The sequence below is a fragment of the Eptatretus burgeri genome, chromosome 8, assembly GCF_056783735.1.
Source record: "Eptatretus burgeri isolate ZD-2024b chromosome 8, Ebu_testis_v1, whole genome shotgun sequence".
Taxonomy (NCBI): domain Eukaryota; kingdom Metazoa; phylum Chordata; class Myxini; order Myxiniformes; family Myxinidae; genus Eptatretus; species Eptatretus burgeri.
Genome location: NC_140968.1, coordinates 58598164 through 58612424, shown reverse-complemented (window position 1 = coordinate 58612424; position 14261 = coordinate 58598164). Strand labels below are relative to the sequence as shown.

At 41.9% G+C, this 14261-nt stretch overlaps 2 protein-coding genes across 2 annotated transcripts in view; both read right to left on the bottom strand.

Moving 5' to 3' along the window:
- The window catches only part of LOC147021819 (uncharacterized), a 389465-nt gene extending 376376 nt beyond the window's left edge, over positions 1 to 13089 (bottom strand). Inside the window, exon 1 of the mRNA XM_085892211.1 lies at positions 10704 to 13089. Coding sequence (XP_085748337.1) covers positions 10944 to 12503 — 1560 coding nt within the window. The 5' untranslated portion in view covers positions 12504 to 13089 and the 3' untranslated portion in view covers positions 10704 to 10943. The remainder of the gene's footprint in view (positions 1 to 10703) is intronic.
- Positions 1 to 14261, bottom strand: part of LOC147021817 (receptor tyrosine-protein kinase erbB-4-like) — a 504112-nt gene that overhangs the window by 59436 nt on the left and 430415 nt on the right. Inside the window, exon 23 of the mRNA XM_085892208.1 lies at positions 4888 to 5034. Within this exon, the coding sequence (XP_085748334.1) occupies positions 4888 to 5034 (147 nt within the window). The remainder of the gene's footprint in view (positions 1 to 4887; positions 5035 to 14261) is intronic.

The window sequence follows — 14261 nt, the reverse complement described above, 5'->3', positions numbered from 1 at the left end:
AAGGCAATAAGTTAGTGACTCGCACAACAAACTCTGATCTGCAGCAATCCCCTCTGTGGAGATGAAGTGAGTAACACATCACCTTGAAAGTGCAAGTTGCAATTAGGAATAATTCTGGGTTTCATCTAATAATGTGAGCTGTGATATCTACACTCATGGCATCCACTCGGCAAGACTGAGTTCCACTTTCCTCTTTCAGTGTGTGTTACTAGCTCTCTTGAAGCTTAATACTTTCACAGTGAGTTGCTTTCTTGCACCCCTTGGTGTGAATTTCAGATTTACTGCCAGCTTTTCAGAAAACCTGTCAGGCTAGTCACTAAAATAAGTGATAGACAGCAGCATGCGCATCTAACAGCTCATTTGTAATTGGTCAATAACCGAGTATGTGTTTCCCATCGACAAATCATAGCATGGCTTTTAAAAACACAGTGAGAAAAACAAAAACAACAATGGCAATGCACTGTGAAATGCATAAAATGACACTTCTTTCTCTCGTTATTTTTTTAGCATTGTTAGCCCATCACGAGGCATTTGGTTACCAACGTGATGGGAGTGGGTATTGTAATTGGTGAGTGTGTATGTGTGTACGTTTTAGTCCACATGCGGACAAAGTTTAATATAGCTTCCCAGGCGGTGTATTTTGATATTGCACTCAAAATGGTCTTGTGCATAGTTCTACAAAGTTCCATCGAATTAAAGCACAAGTTGATTTTGTACCTTGAATGTGGATTATGTCAAACTGCATCCTTTCCCGAGTCGGTTTGGCCCCATCGCTCATGGCGTGAGATATGTTGAGAGGCCTACACAGTCTCGACTAGTGCATCCAACCGGTCTTCGGTGTGGATCGACAAAGTTGTCCATTTTAAGCACAAGTTGATGTTGTACCTGGAATGTTCATTATGTCTGAGTAAGAGATGATTTTTTCCTGTGTTTGATAATTTGTGTCATCTTTTCACCAAATCTGTCTGTGTCTGCATGCATTGTCAAGGGCCATACTTTTGTAATCTTTACTCTTTATATAGAAAGTTTGTCTGTGTGTGACAGGTACCCTGCTTGTTCACATGTAAATTAAATACTAATCATGATGAGATAGGTTAACGTTTACTGAATGTGAACCTTTACTGATGTATATTACACGATATATATGGATGTGGGTAGCGGCACAATGAGCCATATTTTCACACAGGCAGGAGCTAAGTGTACTGCCCTCGAGGCACCATTTCCAATATATGGAATGGACACTACTTCTGAAGAGTATTGTGTGTTTAGCAAATACAATACAGTTAGTTTAGTAATAAAAACAGCATTTTATTGAGCCTTCAATTCATCATATGAAGCCTGAATGAAAATGATAAGAAAATACAATGCAACAGAGACAGTCTGATATTGCAAGCTGCATCATACACCAGTTTCATCAACCTGAGTCAGGTCTAATGTTTCAGATAAATAGGTCTCAGCATATATGTACTTCCCTGGTGTTCAGTGCAGTGAAGTCATGAATTACATCATCATAGTTGATTTTATCTGCAACTTCCCTTTCATTAGAAAGGTTGACAAGGTTGCTGAGCCTAGAATGACTCATGGTGGACGTTATATAAGTTTTGATGAGATTAAGCTTGGAAAAGCTTTGCTCGCAGATACTGTAGCTGTGGACACACAGATTGCGAGGAATATGCACAAACAGTCAATTTTGGCAAATGTTCTGTGTAGGCCAACTCCAGAATCCACTTTAGCAAACCCAGATTGCCCCAATTCACTATATTATTTCATGTGATGTTCTTGAAGCTTTTGATATTGTGGCGGTTCTGGAAAGCCCCTGGTGAGTTGCACTCAAGCGCTTGTGGATCGTGCAAGGTGATTGTGAGCCGTCCTTGCGCAAAAGATTGGAAAATTTAAAATTGTTAATGAGTTTTGGATCCTCGATGGTCCCATGGGAACCGGTATGGGGGACACAACGTAATGTGAATAATATTCAGTGAATGCAGGGCACCCAGCACAAACGGGGAAGATTATGAAGATTGTGAAGTTTTGGTTCACAGTGTGCAGTGAAATGAAGCGTGTGTGCGTGACACGAGAAGGGACGTGGTGAATTTAGCCAGGGAAGGATCGCAAAATGCAATGTGCAGAAAACAGGATGATCCCACAGCATGAGCAGTGGCAGAAACAGCTGGGTTCGCCGTGGGAAAATCCTCGGCACCCAGTGTGGATATCAAAGGAAAGCAGCAGGTGGCGGACGCACATAGTGGGTTAGAGATGGTTGACCTATAGGAGGTATGTAGCTATCTTTGCGAAGTAGCATTGAAAGGAATGTGTATAGTTAAAGGGATGACGGGGTGAGCACAAGCGAGTTGGAGGGAAGTATTTGGAAAGATTGGTGCAAGAGTGTGAACGTGGTGAATGGAATGAATGCAGGACAGTTGCCCTGGTGTGAAGGAGTGGCTGAGAGGGAATGAGTCGCACCCAAGGAAACCTGGGGATAGTTGAAAAGTTAGCTCATGGGATCCAGTCAAATTTGCAATGGATGTCTTTCTGTAGTTGGTGCTGTGTGTGGAAAGTGTTTATTTTGCAATGTGCAAAGCGAATTGATGGACAGGAAATGTAACTCTCATGACATGAGTATTATTGTGGAGAGCATCATGGGTGCAGGGAGCCCACCAGCCAGGAGTAGGCCGTGAGCCCAGAGGGGAATGCCAGATTTATGGACATGGCTACCCAGGTGGGTGCCAAATGCCAGAATGAGGGAGGAGGAGATTGGGACCATACTCTGTGCAGAGTGTTGGTGCTGCTTAAGCAGTCTTCTTGGCTATTGGGTACAATCCTGGATGGGTCGCCACTCTGATGGAGTATACCAGCATGCTGGCACTCATTTTGCCAACCTCGGAAGTATGACAGGCCAAGTTAACTCCACCTGGTATTAATTAAACAGCAGAGCGGGATTTGAATTCAGGACCCTAGGATCCAATGCCCGCCACACTAACCATTAAGCCAACACCACGCATAGAGTGAGGGCACCAGGGGGAAAGCCGGGAGAGCTCCCCCCACAATTGGAATGGAGCAGCTAAGCTTGTTGGGGGCCTCAGTGTCTCTGCGGTGCCATGAGTGAATAGACAGAGGTGGGCAGACCTGCATATGGAGCCAGACCACCCAAGCCAGGTGATTGTGCAGAGGCATGAGTGAAAAACAGAGGGCCATGACTGAACCAGTGTAAGCACCAATGCATGGGACGATGGGTGATTTAGGTTATTAGAACCACATAGTTTAAAGTTTGCCTGCTGGCCTGGATTGCCTTTGCCTAATTTGCCTTTGCCGTGGCTGTTTCTGACGGTGGAATCAGTTTCTGAATCTGAAGTCGAAATACACTGTTTCTCCATGTAAACTGCTGTTCAGATCAATATGGCTTCAGGGTGTGACGTCACTGGCGAAATCGAAAATTGACATTTTAGGGCTTTTTCGACACTGTGATTGGCAAACAAAAAATTCATTTTTTTTACCCCCTTCAAATTAGACCATGATGAATGATTCTCAATGGTTTTCAGAAGAAGAAAGAAATTGCGTTTGGGTTCCCCTTTGTGATGGTGCTGCCAGGTCTTCAAGGAAAGGCAAGTTTGGAAATTCAGTGTTGAGGTTGGCCAGATGCTGTTTCATTACTCTTGCGAGAGTGAAAACACTTGTTGCGGGCTTTGTGGAATGATCTGAGGTTGCTTTCAGCCAGATTGGACTTCCAGGTTGAAAAGGCAAGGTATTTCAAGGCAAAGGCCTCACTGCAGGATTCTCTGTGTACCATGGGTGAGAGGACGGGTGTGGTGAGATATATATATATATATATGTATATATATATATATATATATATATATATATATATATATATATATATATATATATATATATATATATATATATATATATATATATATATATATATATATATATATATATATATACTGATACTGTGGAAGAATTCACGAAACATATTAATATCAAGGGTGGTGGAGATTGACAAATCGTGATGTGAGGTGTTCACTTGCAGTGACTGACAGTCAGCCTGAATGAAATGTCAGACTCACCAGTGCTGAGGTGGCTCTCTGAAAATAGCCAGAAAGATGTTGACAAAGGGTCAGGCTTGTGGGCTGATATGTGTCTGGGTTTGTGCAGAGAGAATGCTTGAGGACTCTGGATGAAGGTCCAGATAATGTGGTTTTCCAATTGCAAACAGCACTCCTAAGGTGACTTTCTCTCAATTGAAGGACAGCTGTTTGAGTCACTGCCATCTTACTTTTTAAGGGAAATTTGACATTCAAAATACATATTTGAAGAGCTGTTGCACACAAGATTTAGGTTATTGTGGTCAATGCATGGTATTGCAATGACATGGTGCAATAAACAAGAATCCTGGAGCTTGAAATGTGGAAACTGATTTTTTAGAGTGACAAGTGCACATCTCCATTAATTTTTAGGTATAATGGCATATTTTTTGAGCACTAATTCCAAGTTCAAGAAGAAGTATGCAGAAAATCAGAAAGAAGTCGGTGACAATTGCTGAGCAATGATGGAGAAGTCACTCCTTGATGAAAATGTGAGATTAATGAAAATCAAGTGGGTTCTCAGCCTTTTCATGAAATAGTGTAAGGACTACATGAATTGTGGCTTTATATTAATCTTCTGGTTAAACACAAGCTGATCGATGAGTGTCAAACCAAAATAAAAGTCTCTAGATTTCATCTACTTTATATCAGTGTGTTGTCCGTCCCTTGATTGACCAATGTAGATTTCTACTACAAAGAAAGGCAATGCAAATGTTCGTCATCAAAACCTGCAAACTAGAGTAAAAACAACTTGGACCTTGGGTGGTTTGTGTGATGTCTAATCTTCAAGAAAAGCTTCACTTACACTTAACCATGACCATGTAGACATCGATGGTGCACGTGGGAGGCTGAGACAGCCGTTCGCCTTTTTCCAGGAGTGTAGGGATGTCACGTGCTGGAATCCCCTCGTAAGGCTTGCAACCAAAAGTCATCAACTCCCAAATGGTGACACCTCACGTAACAAAAACAGGCATCAGCAACTTCAATCAACCCGATAACATTATTAAATATCTTGCTTGCTCTATATTTTGCTTCACATAAAGTCATCATAGGAATACTGCATTTCTCTTTTGGCATTTTTTTTTTAAATATAACAGTCATGCATTCTTTTTTAAATACGAATTATTAATATGTGTCAATACAGTTGGCGTAAACTAGAACGGCACTCGGTAGAGCACATACTTTTGGCAGGTTGAACAGTTTACGTTTTGTAACCCACTGATAGGCCGGATCTGCATTTGGACCTTAACTCTTTGAGAACCACAAGCATGTTGAAAGTAATTTTCAGATACAAGTCCAACTTTACTATTCAGTTGGCCATAATAATCACGAATATGAATTGAAATTCAAGTGTATGCATGATGAAAAATACATGTTTTTCTAATCAAGAACAACAAAAAAATTTGGAAACAACAAAAGCTCTTACCAATTGTTCGCTACAACGTTTGCCAATGTAAAAAACATAAAGTAATCTAAAATTGCAGGGAAAATATCAGAGATGCATATGCCACTTTAAAGCTTAGGGACATATGTGTTCCTTGGAGTACTTAAAGGGTTAATCAAAATCTAATCAGCTGGTTCTTGTGACATACCCAACTCATCCACCAAATTTTGTCTTAACCCATCCACAACTTTTTAAAATTTCATCAAAATGTCAGAATCAATTGTCCTGATTTTTGGTGAATCAATTCTGTGATCCAATATGCAAATCATGTTCAAATATAAAGCTACTAGGATGAAAATTGATGATTTTATGTGACCTTGAGCTTTGAACTTTTGACCTCAACCAATAAGCTTCAGTAACCCAACATGCGAATGCTGTTCAAATTTCAAGTCAATTAGATGAAAATTGATGATTTTGTGTGACCTTGACCTTTGACCGAGCTGTTGACCTCAAAAACAATATGCTTCTAGGTTTTGATTGGTGAACCAATTCAGTGATCTAATATGCAAATTCTGTTTAACCTCGCAGAGTCCCCAACCTCGAAGTGGGTGGAGATTGTGCATAACTTGCTGAAAAAAGTATAGTCTGTTTATTGCCTGAAGACTCGATCGATGTTTGTGTAGCATGTGTCTGAAGGGGTCTTACGGGTCTACAGGTCGAACGTGTCTAAAGGGTGTCAAGGTCAAAGTGGCCCAATGTGTTCATAAGGGGTCGAGGAGGTTGAGAGAGGTCTATCAATTGAAAGGGGTCTCAAGTGTCTAACGAGGGTCTAATTGGTATAAAGGTCTAAAAGGTCTCAGGGTCGAGGGGTCTAAAGGGTGCATAGGTCTTCAGGAGTCTAAAGGGTCTAAAACGGATATAAAGGGTCTTAAAAGGTCAAAAATGGTCTCAAGATTCTCAAGGGTATGTTCCAACAGTAGTTACAGGACTCAAGGGTCACAGGAGTTTATCGAGTTGAAGGAGTCTAAAGTGTCTAAAGAGGGTCTCAGGGGCCTAAAGGTCTAAAACATCAAAGGATATCTAAAACCTCAAAGTGTCTATTATATCGAAATTGTCTAAAATATCAAAATGGTCCAAGGCAATCCCCACTCATGGCTCGCAGATTTCCCTCCTGTTGCAGCCAACGTGTGGCCCTTAATGGAATCCTCTCATCCCCTCTTTCTGTCCAGACTGGAGATCCTCTGTCCAGACTGGAGTTCCTCTGTCCAGACTGGAGTTCCTCTGTCCAGACTGGAGTTGGTCTGGGCCCTTTGCTTTTTCTGGTTTTCATAAATGATCTTTCCGAATCTCTGGAAAATTATCTTTTTCTCTTTGCTGTTGACTTCACCCTCTGCCATACCATCTGTCATCCATCAGAGCGGCAAGCAGCAGCCTCTTCATTCTCTGCAGATCTGGATAAAATCACAAGCTGTTCCAACACTTGGAGCATGTTTTTCAATCCTGACAAAACTCACACTCTCATTGTGTCTCTCTGAAAGGACCGTCTGGACTACCCCCCCTCCCCCAATCTACTTTCTCAACAATCCTCTTGAAGAAGTGCTTTCATTCAAGCTTCTGGGTCTCACTATCTGCCATGATCTTTCCTGGGAAAGCCACATTTCCAAACTGGCCTCCAAAGCCAGTCACCGACTGGGCATCCTCCATCATGCAAAGTCCTCCCTTGGCACACCTGAGCTCCTGACCATGCACAAAGCTTTCATCTGCAGTCTGATGGAGTACTGCCCTCTCCTCTGGGCTGGTGTTCCCACCACTCACCTTTCTCGGCTATACGGTGTGGAAACTAAGTCATTTAGGATCATTGTCATCTCCCGCAATGAAGCTGAGACTTTGGGTCTCTCACTCTCTCACGACAGGCAAGTCGGTGGTCTTTCTGTCTTTGACCGCCTCCTCTCTGGCCTTGCCCACCATGCTCTGATTGCGATCTGCCCCCCCCCTCCCCAATATTTCTGCAGGGCTCTCAAGGTCCACCAACAACTCCCTTTTGGTAAAACGAACAAAATCAAGAATCACTGCTCACCTTCACTCTTTCATTCTTCATTTTTCCCACCTACGGAACAAACTCCCCCACTCTCTTCAATTCCACTCTTCCCTCCAGGTCTTCAAAACAGCAGTTCACCACCATCTCTTGTCTTCTCCCATCCAAAACCATGATCTTTTCTACCCTTGTTAATCCACCCCAAACCCACCTCCTTCAAATTCCCTGCTTTCCTTTCTGAAAGTTCCTGTAGTGTAAGGACCTGAAAGTCACTGTGGTGTTTAACTTGTTTACCATGTGTACCTCACCCCTTCCCTCTCCCTTCCACAGATCTTCGAATGTCTCTGTTCCCCACTGTTTTGTGCTTCCCTCTCCCACCCCTCTTGTCTCCTGATGCCCTTGTTGTATGTTCTGTGTGTTAGCTCTTATATATAAGCCTCAACATCGTATGTTAAAAAAAGGAAAAAGGCTCAAGGGGTCTAGGTGTTCCAAGGGGGTCCAAAGGGCCGAAAAAGTCAAAGGCTATGTTCCAACAGTAGTTTCAGGTCTAAAGGATCTAAAGGATCTCGGGGTCATTGGGTAAAAGTGGTCTATAGTGTGTAAAGGTCTTCAGGAGTGTCAGGGTTTTAACCTCTTTAAAAAGTTCAAAAGGGGTCTCAAAGGTCAAGAGGTAAAAGCAGTCTAAAAGTATAAAGGCTCGAATGGGGTAAATGGGTCTAATGGTCCAAAATGGTGTAAAGGGTGAAAGGACCTGAAAAGGTATGATGGGGATAAAAGTCTAAAGGCTAGGTTTGCGAAAGGCATTTAAGAGTTAGACGTGTGTCAAATCGCTAATCGTGTGACGATCACCCATTCAAAGTTCATCACCAATTGCAGAAGATTGATGATCCAATGCAGATGAAAACTTAATCACAAATGTTAAAATAACAAAGAAACTTCGACACGTCAGCGAGTGCATGTTTAAGAGTGCATTAAAAGCCTTGAAGCAAGCATTGCATGACTTATAATTGGTAGTTTACATAGGAAAGTGAATTTAGATACGAGCAGTTGAATTAGCTCAAGAGGAGGCATCCACATCATTACATACTTGATATAAATCTCCAGCTATGATAGTCAATATGGAAACAACTTATTTGCCCAGTTCACTGATCGCAGCCTACCCCCTCCTGTTTTTTGCATGTCAAGTTTCTTCTCACAAGTTGGTGCCTTTGCTTCAGACTTTATCCTCCTCCAGGGTTTTCGGAAGTCCCTGGCAAAGGATTTTGTGTGTTCTGGAAAATGGGCCGCCATCCTTTTTGAAATATCTTTCGATGTGAGATGCTTTTTCTTCTTTATGCCTGCGTCACTTCTTCTGGCTTGGATTATTCATTGGTCAACCTTGATGACTTTGATGAAACCCATTCGTTGCTGAAATGAAAAATTGTCCACTCTTTTCTTTCCTGATATATTGCCATCGTTGGAACACACAAACTAAAAACTGACTTTTGTGAGGCCAATGTGGAGTCATTTTGGTGAATTAGTTCGGTAACCTCTTTTATGGAATGCTGAACAAAAGAAATGTCTAAAAGGCATTCAATTACAACTTAGGCACGCCTAATTAATCAGCTATTTTGGTGTGCACAACTAATTGGCTGTCCTTCGTAAATTGCTATCTACGGGTGATTAGCTGTGCATTTAGATATATGCTTTTGGCACCGTTTGAGGGTTAGATGTGTGTTTGCAAGATGCTCGCTAAATGCCTTTTGTAAATTCAGCCCGAAATATCTAAAATGTACGTTCCAATATTCCGGAATTATGAGATGCACTTAATAGACGTAGTCATGGTCCAATAATACGCCATTAATAGACGTACTCATGTGGGCCGACTGAGGCTTCACCTTGACGAGGATTCACTGTCCACCTGTGTTTTTTGGTTTTATATATAATATGTAGTCTATAAAGCTCATTCTAACCACTCATTCACTGATTCACTGACATTAAAGTTCAGTACCTTACGGGTGACGTAGAAAGCTGAAATTTTGCATGCCAATGAACATGGAAGCCGATAGATCAGGAAAAAAATCACAAAACCATCAGAACGTTTCCATAAATGAAAAATATAAACAAATGAAAACAAATATATGAAAAAAATTGACAAAAGCAAAGGTAGGTGAGCGACCCGAGACAATGGGGAAGCACGGTTCATTATGGAAGCATAAACCACGAGTATATATATATATATATATATATATATATATATATATATATATATATATATATATATATATATATATATATATATATATATATATATATATATATAAAAATCCGATTAAAATTGATGATTTATATGATGTTAACCTTTTTACCTATTGACCAAAAAACAAAAGGCTTCTAGCTTGTGAGTAACTCTACCAGGTGGTTCAAGTTTCCTGAAGATCGGAGTAAAAATGTGACCTATAAGTGATACAGACAAACAAGCAAACAGACATAACAACAGACCAGATCAACCTCTATACTTGTGAATTTTTGATTTCGCAAATAACAAACGGGTGAAACCACAACCTCCATCGACATTCGGTGGCAGAGGCAATACAGCTATTTTGTAACATTAATGAGGCTCTAGGGTATGGAGAGAGGGAGTGGTAGTGTTTGCATGAACAATATTGCCCTTCCTCAACCAGCCACATTTACTGACCTGGGTATATTTTATTTAAGTGAACCTGAAATCTGGTAGTTTAATACAAAAGAAAATGACCTTATACAATATAAATATTGTTTTACAAGGCATACAGAGATAAACTTCGTGAATAATATGAAGATAATTCCCTTAAATTGGGGTTAAAACGGTTGACATGAGTGGTGGAAAATAATGCTCGCTGGATTTCTCCCAAATGCATGCCAACAGCAAAAAAAAAAAAATGCCCCTGAGAGGAAGGGAATGCAAGATCCCCACTCCACATACCCCTTGCCCCCAACCCAGATGAACTCTTCAATCCTGGCTATATGTTCAATATTATGAATGTCTGCACAATAGGGCTCTGTAAGTGACGATATAGCCATGAATTTAAAATGAAAAATGTTCAATATACTGTGTAAAAGAATATGTGTGTGTGCGTGTGCGTGTGTGTGTCTGTCGGTCATTGTTTTCTCCATTTGCGGGTTTGAGAAGGTGGAACAAAATCCTTCCAGGACTCAAAGCATCCACCTTCGCTTTGGTAACACTGAACAACAAAAATATTTTACTGGAGATGTGTAAAGTGATTTAGACTAATTTGGGTACGCTGATTTCAAAAATCATAACCGTTTTGCTGTATCACGTCAGCATTTTCAGTAACAGAAATATTCCCATTGCCTAGAAGTCAGGATTTCAATGAAATTTACAAAAATTCATTTATTCATTTATTTCATCATGAATGCTTCAAAATTATAGAAATTACAGAAAAACTCCACTAGAATGTAATTAAAAATGCTTTAGGCATTTGGCTTTGCGTTTGTGCTGCTCTGTGTCAGTTTCACGATGCAGGAACCAGCAGAAATCGCCCATCATGTTCGGGTTGTGCCGCCCTTGGTAACGCGTCTCCATGAGTGAAATCTCTTGGTGGAATCGCTCGCCGTGCTCGTCCGAGACTGCTCCCAAGTTGTCAGGGAAGAAGTTCAGGTGCTGGTGTAGGAAATGGATTTTCAGGGACATCCTGGAGCCAAGTTTCCTGAAGGACTCCAGCAGCTGCTGCACTATTTCTTCATAGTTGTCCGCGCGCTCGTTCCCCAAGAAGTTGTCCGTCACAGCTTTGAAGCTCCTCCACGCTGCCAGCTCTTTGGGGTTTAGAGTTGTCGGAAAAGTTTCGTCCTTCATAATCTGTCGGATTTGCGGTCCAACAAAGACACCAGCCTTGATCTTGGCCTCCGACAAGGTGTTGCCAAACTTTTCCTTGAGGTATAAAAACCCACGCCCATTCAGATCCATTGCCCGTACAAAACTTTTCATCAAGCCGAGCTTTATGTGGAGTGGTGGAAGGAAAACCTTGGCTGGGTCGACAAGGGCGACATGCTTCACGTTGTGTCGACCAGGTACATGCTCTTTTCGCTCTTCCCAATCTTTCTTCGTCCAGTGATTCTTGTCGTCTCTGCTATCCCAGAGACAAAGGAAGCACATGTATTTCGTGTAGCCTGACTGCAGCCCTAACAACAGCGCCACCACTTTCACGTCTCCGCAGATGTGCCAGTTGAAGTCATTGTACTTGATGGAATCAAGCAGCTGCCGCATAGTCTCATAGGTCTCTGTCATGCCGAACGCGTGAGCCAGTGGGACTGATGGTTTCTCGTTGCCATTGTGGAGCAAAACAGCCTTCAAGCTGTTCTTCCCCGAGTCGATGAAGAGGCGCCAGTCTGCAGGATCGTGATCACACCCAAGTTCTTTCAACAGACCGTTGATGTCACTGCAGAATGTCATCGTGTCTTCCATCTCAAAGAACTCAGCCATGTCTCTGTGACGTGCTCTGAACAAGGATATCTTGGTGTTAGGTTCAAGTAGATTCCACTGCTGCAGCCTTGATCCAAGCAGCTCTGCCTTCGCCTTTGACAGCGAGAGATCTCTTACAAGATCATTTAAGTCTCCCTGGTTCAGAAGGTGTGATTCTTGAGTGTCGGGTTCAAAAGGTTCATCATCACCATCCTCTTCACCACTGCTTACAGCTATGTTCTGATCAGCTGGAGGTGTTGGAACGGGGTTCTCGTCATCATGAGGCACAGGTTTACGAGCAGAGACGCAGTCAGCGTACTTGATGTGACCTTTATTCTTCTTGTTGAAGCCGGCGATGCTTGTGCAGCAGAAATAACAATCATCATGATGATTCTGCGGCTCACGCCATATCATTGGCACCGCAAATGGCATGCTCGCGCGCTTGCCCACCAACCACTGAGTCAAGGTTGTGTGACAGCTTGTGCAGCAGATGTGTGGTGCCCAGCTCTGTTCTTGGTCCCCCACCTTACACCCGAAGTAGTGAAAGTAGGCGGCCTTCATTTTCACTGCTGTAGATATACTTCGCTGTTGATCTTCTTTGGTATACCGACCACAGACATAACAGAAGTTGTCAGGATGATTGGTACAGGAACGCCTACTCGTCTTTATCTGAAAGAAATATAACACAAGTTAACAACAATTGTACGAAATAGACATGTTAAAGACATATGTAAATTTCATTGAAATCCTGACTTCTAGGCAATGGGAATATTTCTGTTCCTGAAAATCCTGACGTGATACAGCAAAACGGTTATGATTTTTGAAATCAGCGTACCCAAATTAGTCTTAATCACTTTACACATCTCCAGTAAAAAAATTTTTTTGAAATTTGTTGTTCAGTGTAATGTATCACAGTCCGTGGACCAATCTGTTCAACTTTGTTGTTCTCAGAGTTTTGTTCCGACGGCTATTTTCAGGATAGTCACCGAACCCCGGACTGCCTCCAGTTGTAGTTCGTTTATGGTAATATTCCAGGAATGGTTTCAAAACCTCAGTGAGGTTCTTCTTTATTATTCCTGTTGCTACAATTATCACTGGTGCAATTTTGATGCTCCTCAGCTTCGAAGATCTCTTGCTCTCATTTTTGATGTCCTGGTCTCTCTTTATCGAGTGCAGCCTGTGGCTGCTGGTTGCATTATTGCATCAGCGGCATAGCCGTGTCCCAACCAGTGTCCCCCTTACCAGTACACACTGGTACTCATTTTGCTGACCTCGGATGGATGACAGGCTGAGTCAACCTCCTGGTGTATTAATTCAGCAGCCCAACGGGGCTTGAACTCAGGACCCAAGGATCCCAAGCCGCCACCCTAACCACTAAGCCAACACCAGGCTTGATGTCATGGTATTTGGTCATTTTCTTGATTTCTGCATTGTTGAAGCCAAAATTGCCTGGTCCTGATATCTCAATCAGCAATGCTGTCTTTTCCTTTTTGTTTCTGAGAATAATGTCCGGTCACATGGCTTTGTTTTCTATGTTCACACTCAATGGGATAATCAGTTCTTACGTAAGCATAACATCCATGTTTTCAATGATTGACCTTGGTTTGTGCTTCCAAGAGTTTTCTGAAACTGGGATGTTGAATTTTTTTCAGATATGCCAATGAATCACTTTGCATTCGTTGTTATGCTGTTTTGCGTAAAGTTGTTCTGATAGTTTTTTGCATCCTGAAAGCAGATGACTCAGACTTTCTGATTCTATCTTGCAGAACCTATACTTGTCCATATCGCTCAGTCCCACCGTCTTTTCAAATCCATCGTGTAATGTCCTTGATCTTCGGTGTGTGCGTGTGCGTGTGTGTGTGTGTGTGTGTGTGTGTGTGTGTGTGTGTGTGTGTGTGTGTGTGTGTGTGTGTGTGTGTGTGTGCGTGCGTGCGTGCGTGCGCACGCGCATATTTATTCTGAAAATTTATTCTGAAAAGATTATCTGAAAAAGGTCATGTTCACAGACAAAGCTTCCTTTCATTTTTTGGGGTAGGTCAACCAGCACAATTTACAGGGTGTTCCAAAAAAGACCTGTACACATTTGATTGTTCATATATTTAGTACCACAAATGATACAACGATACCCTTTGTTTAAATGACACAGAAACTCATACGGTTTTCTTTGTTTTCAGGTCTGGTAGTTTAATACAAAAGAAAATGGTGACTCCACAGGAGAAAACTCAGTGCGTCGAATGGTTCGAGACGAGATCTGATGTTCAGCGTAATATCCAGGCAAGGTATGGAAGGAATCTGCCATCGCGGACTAGTATCAGAGAT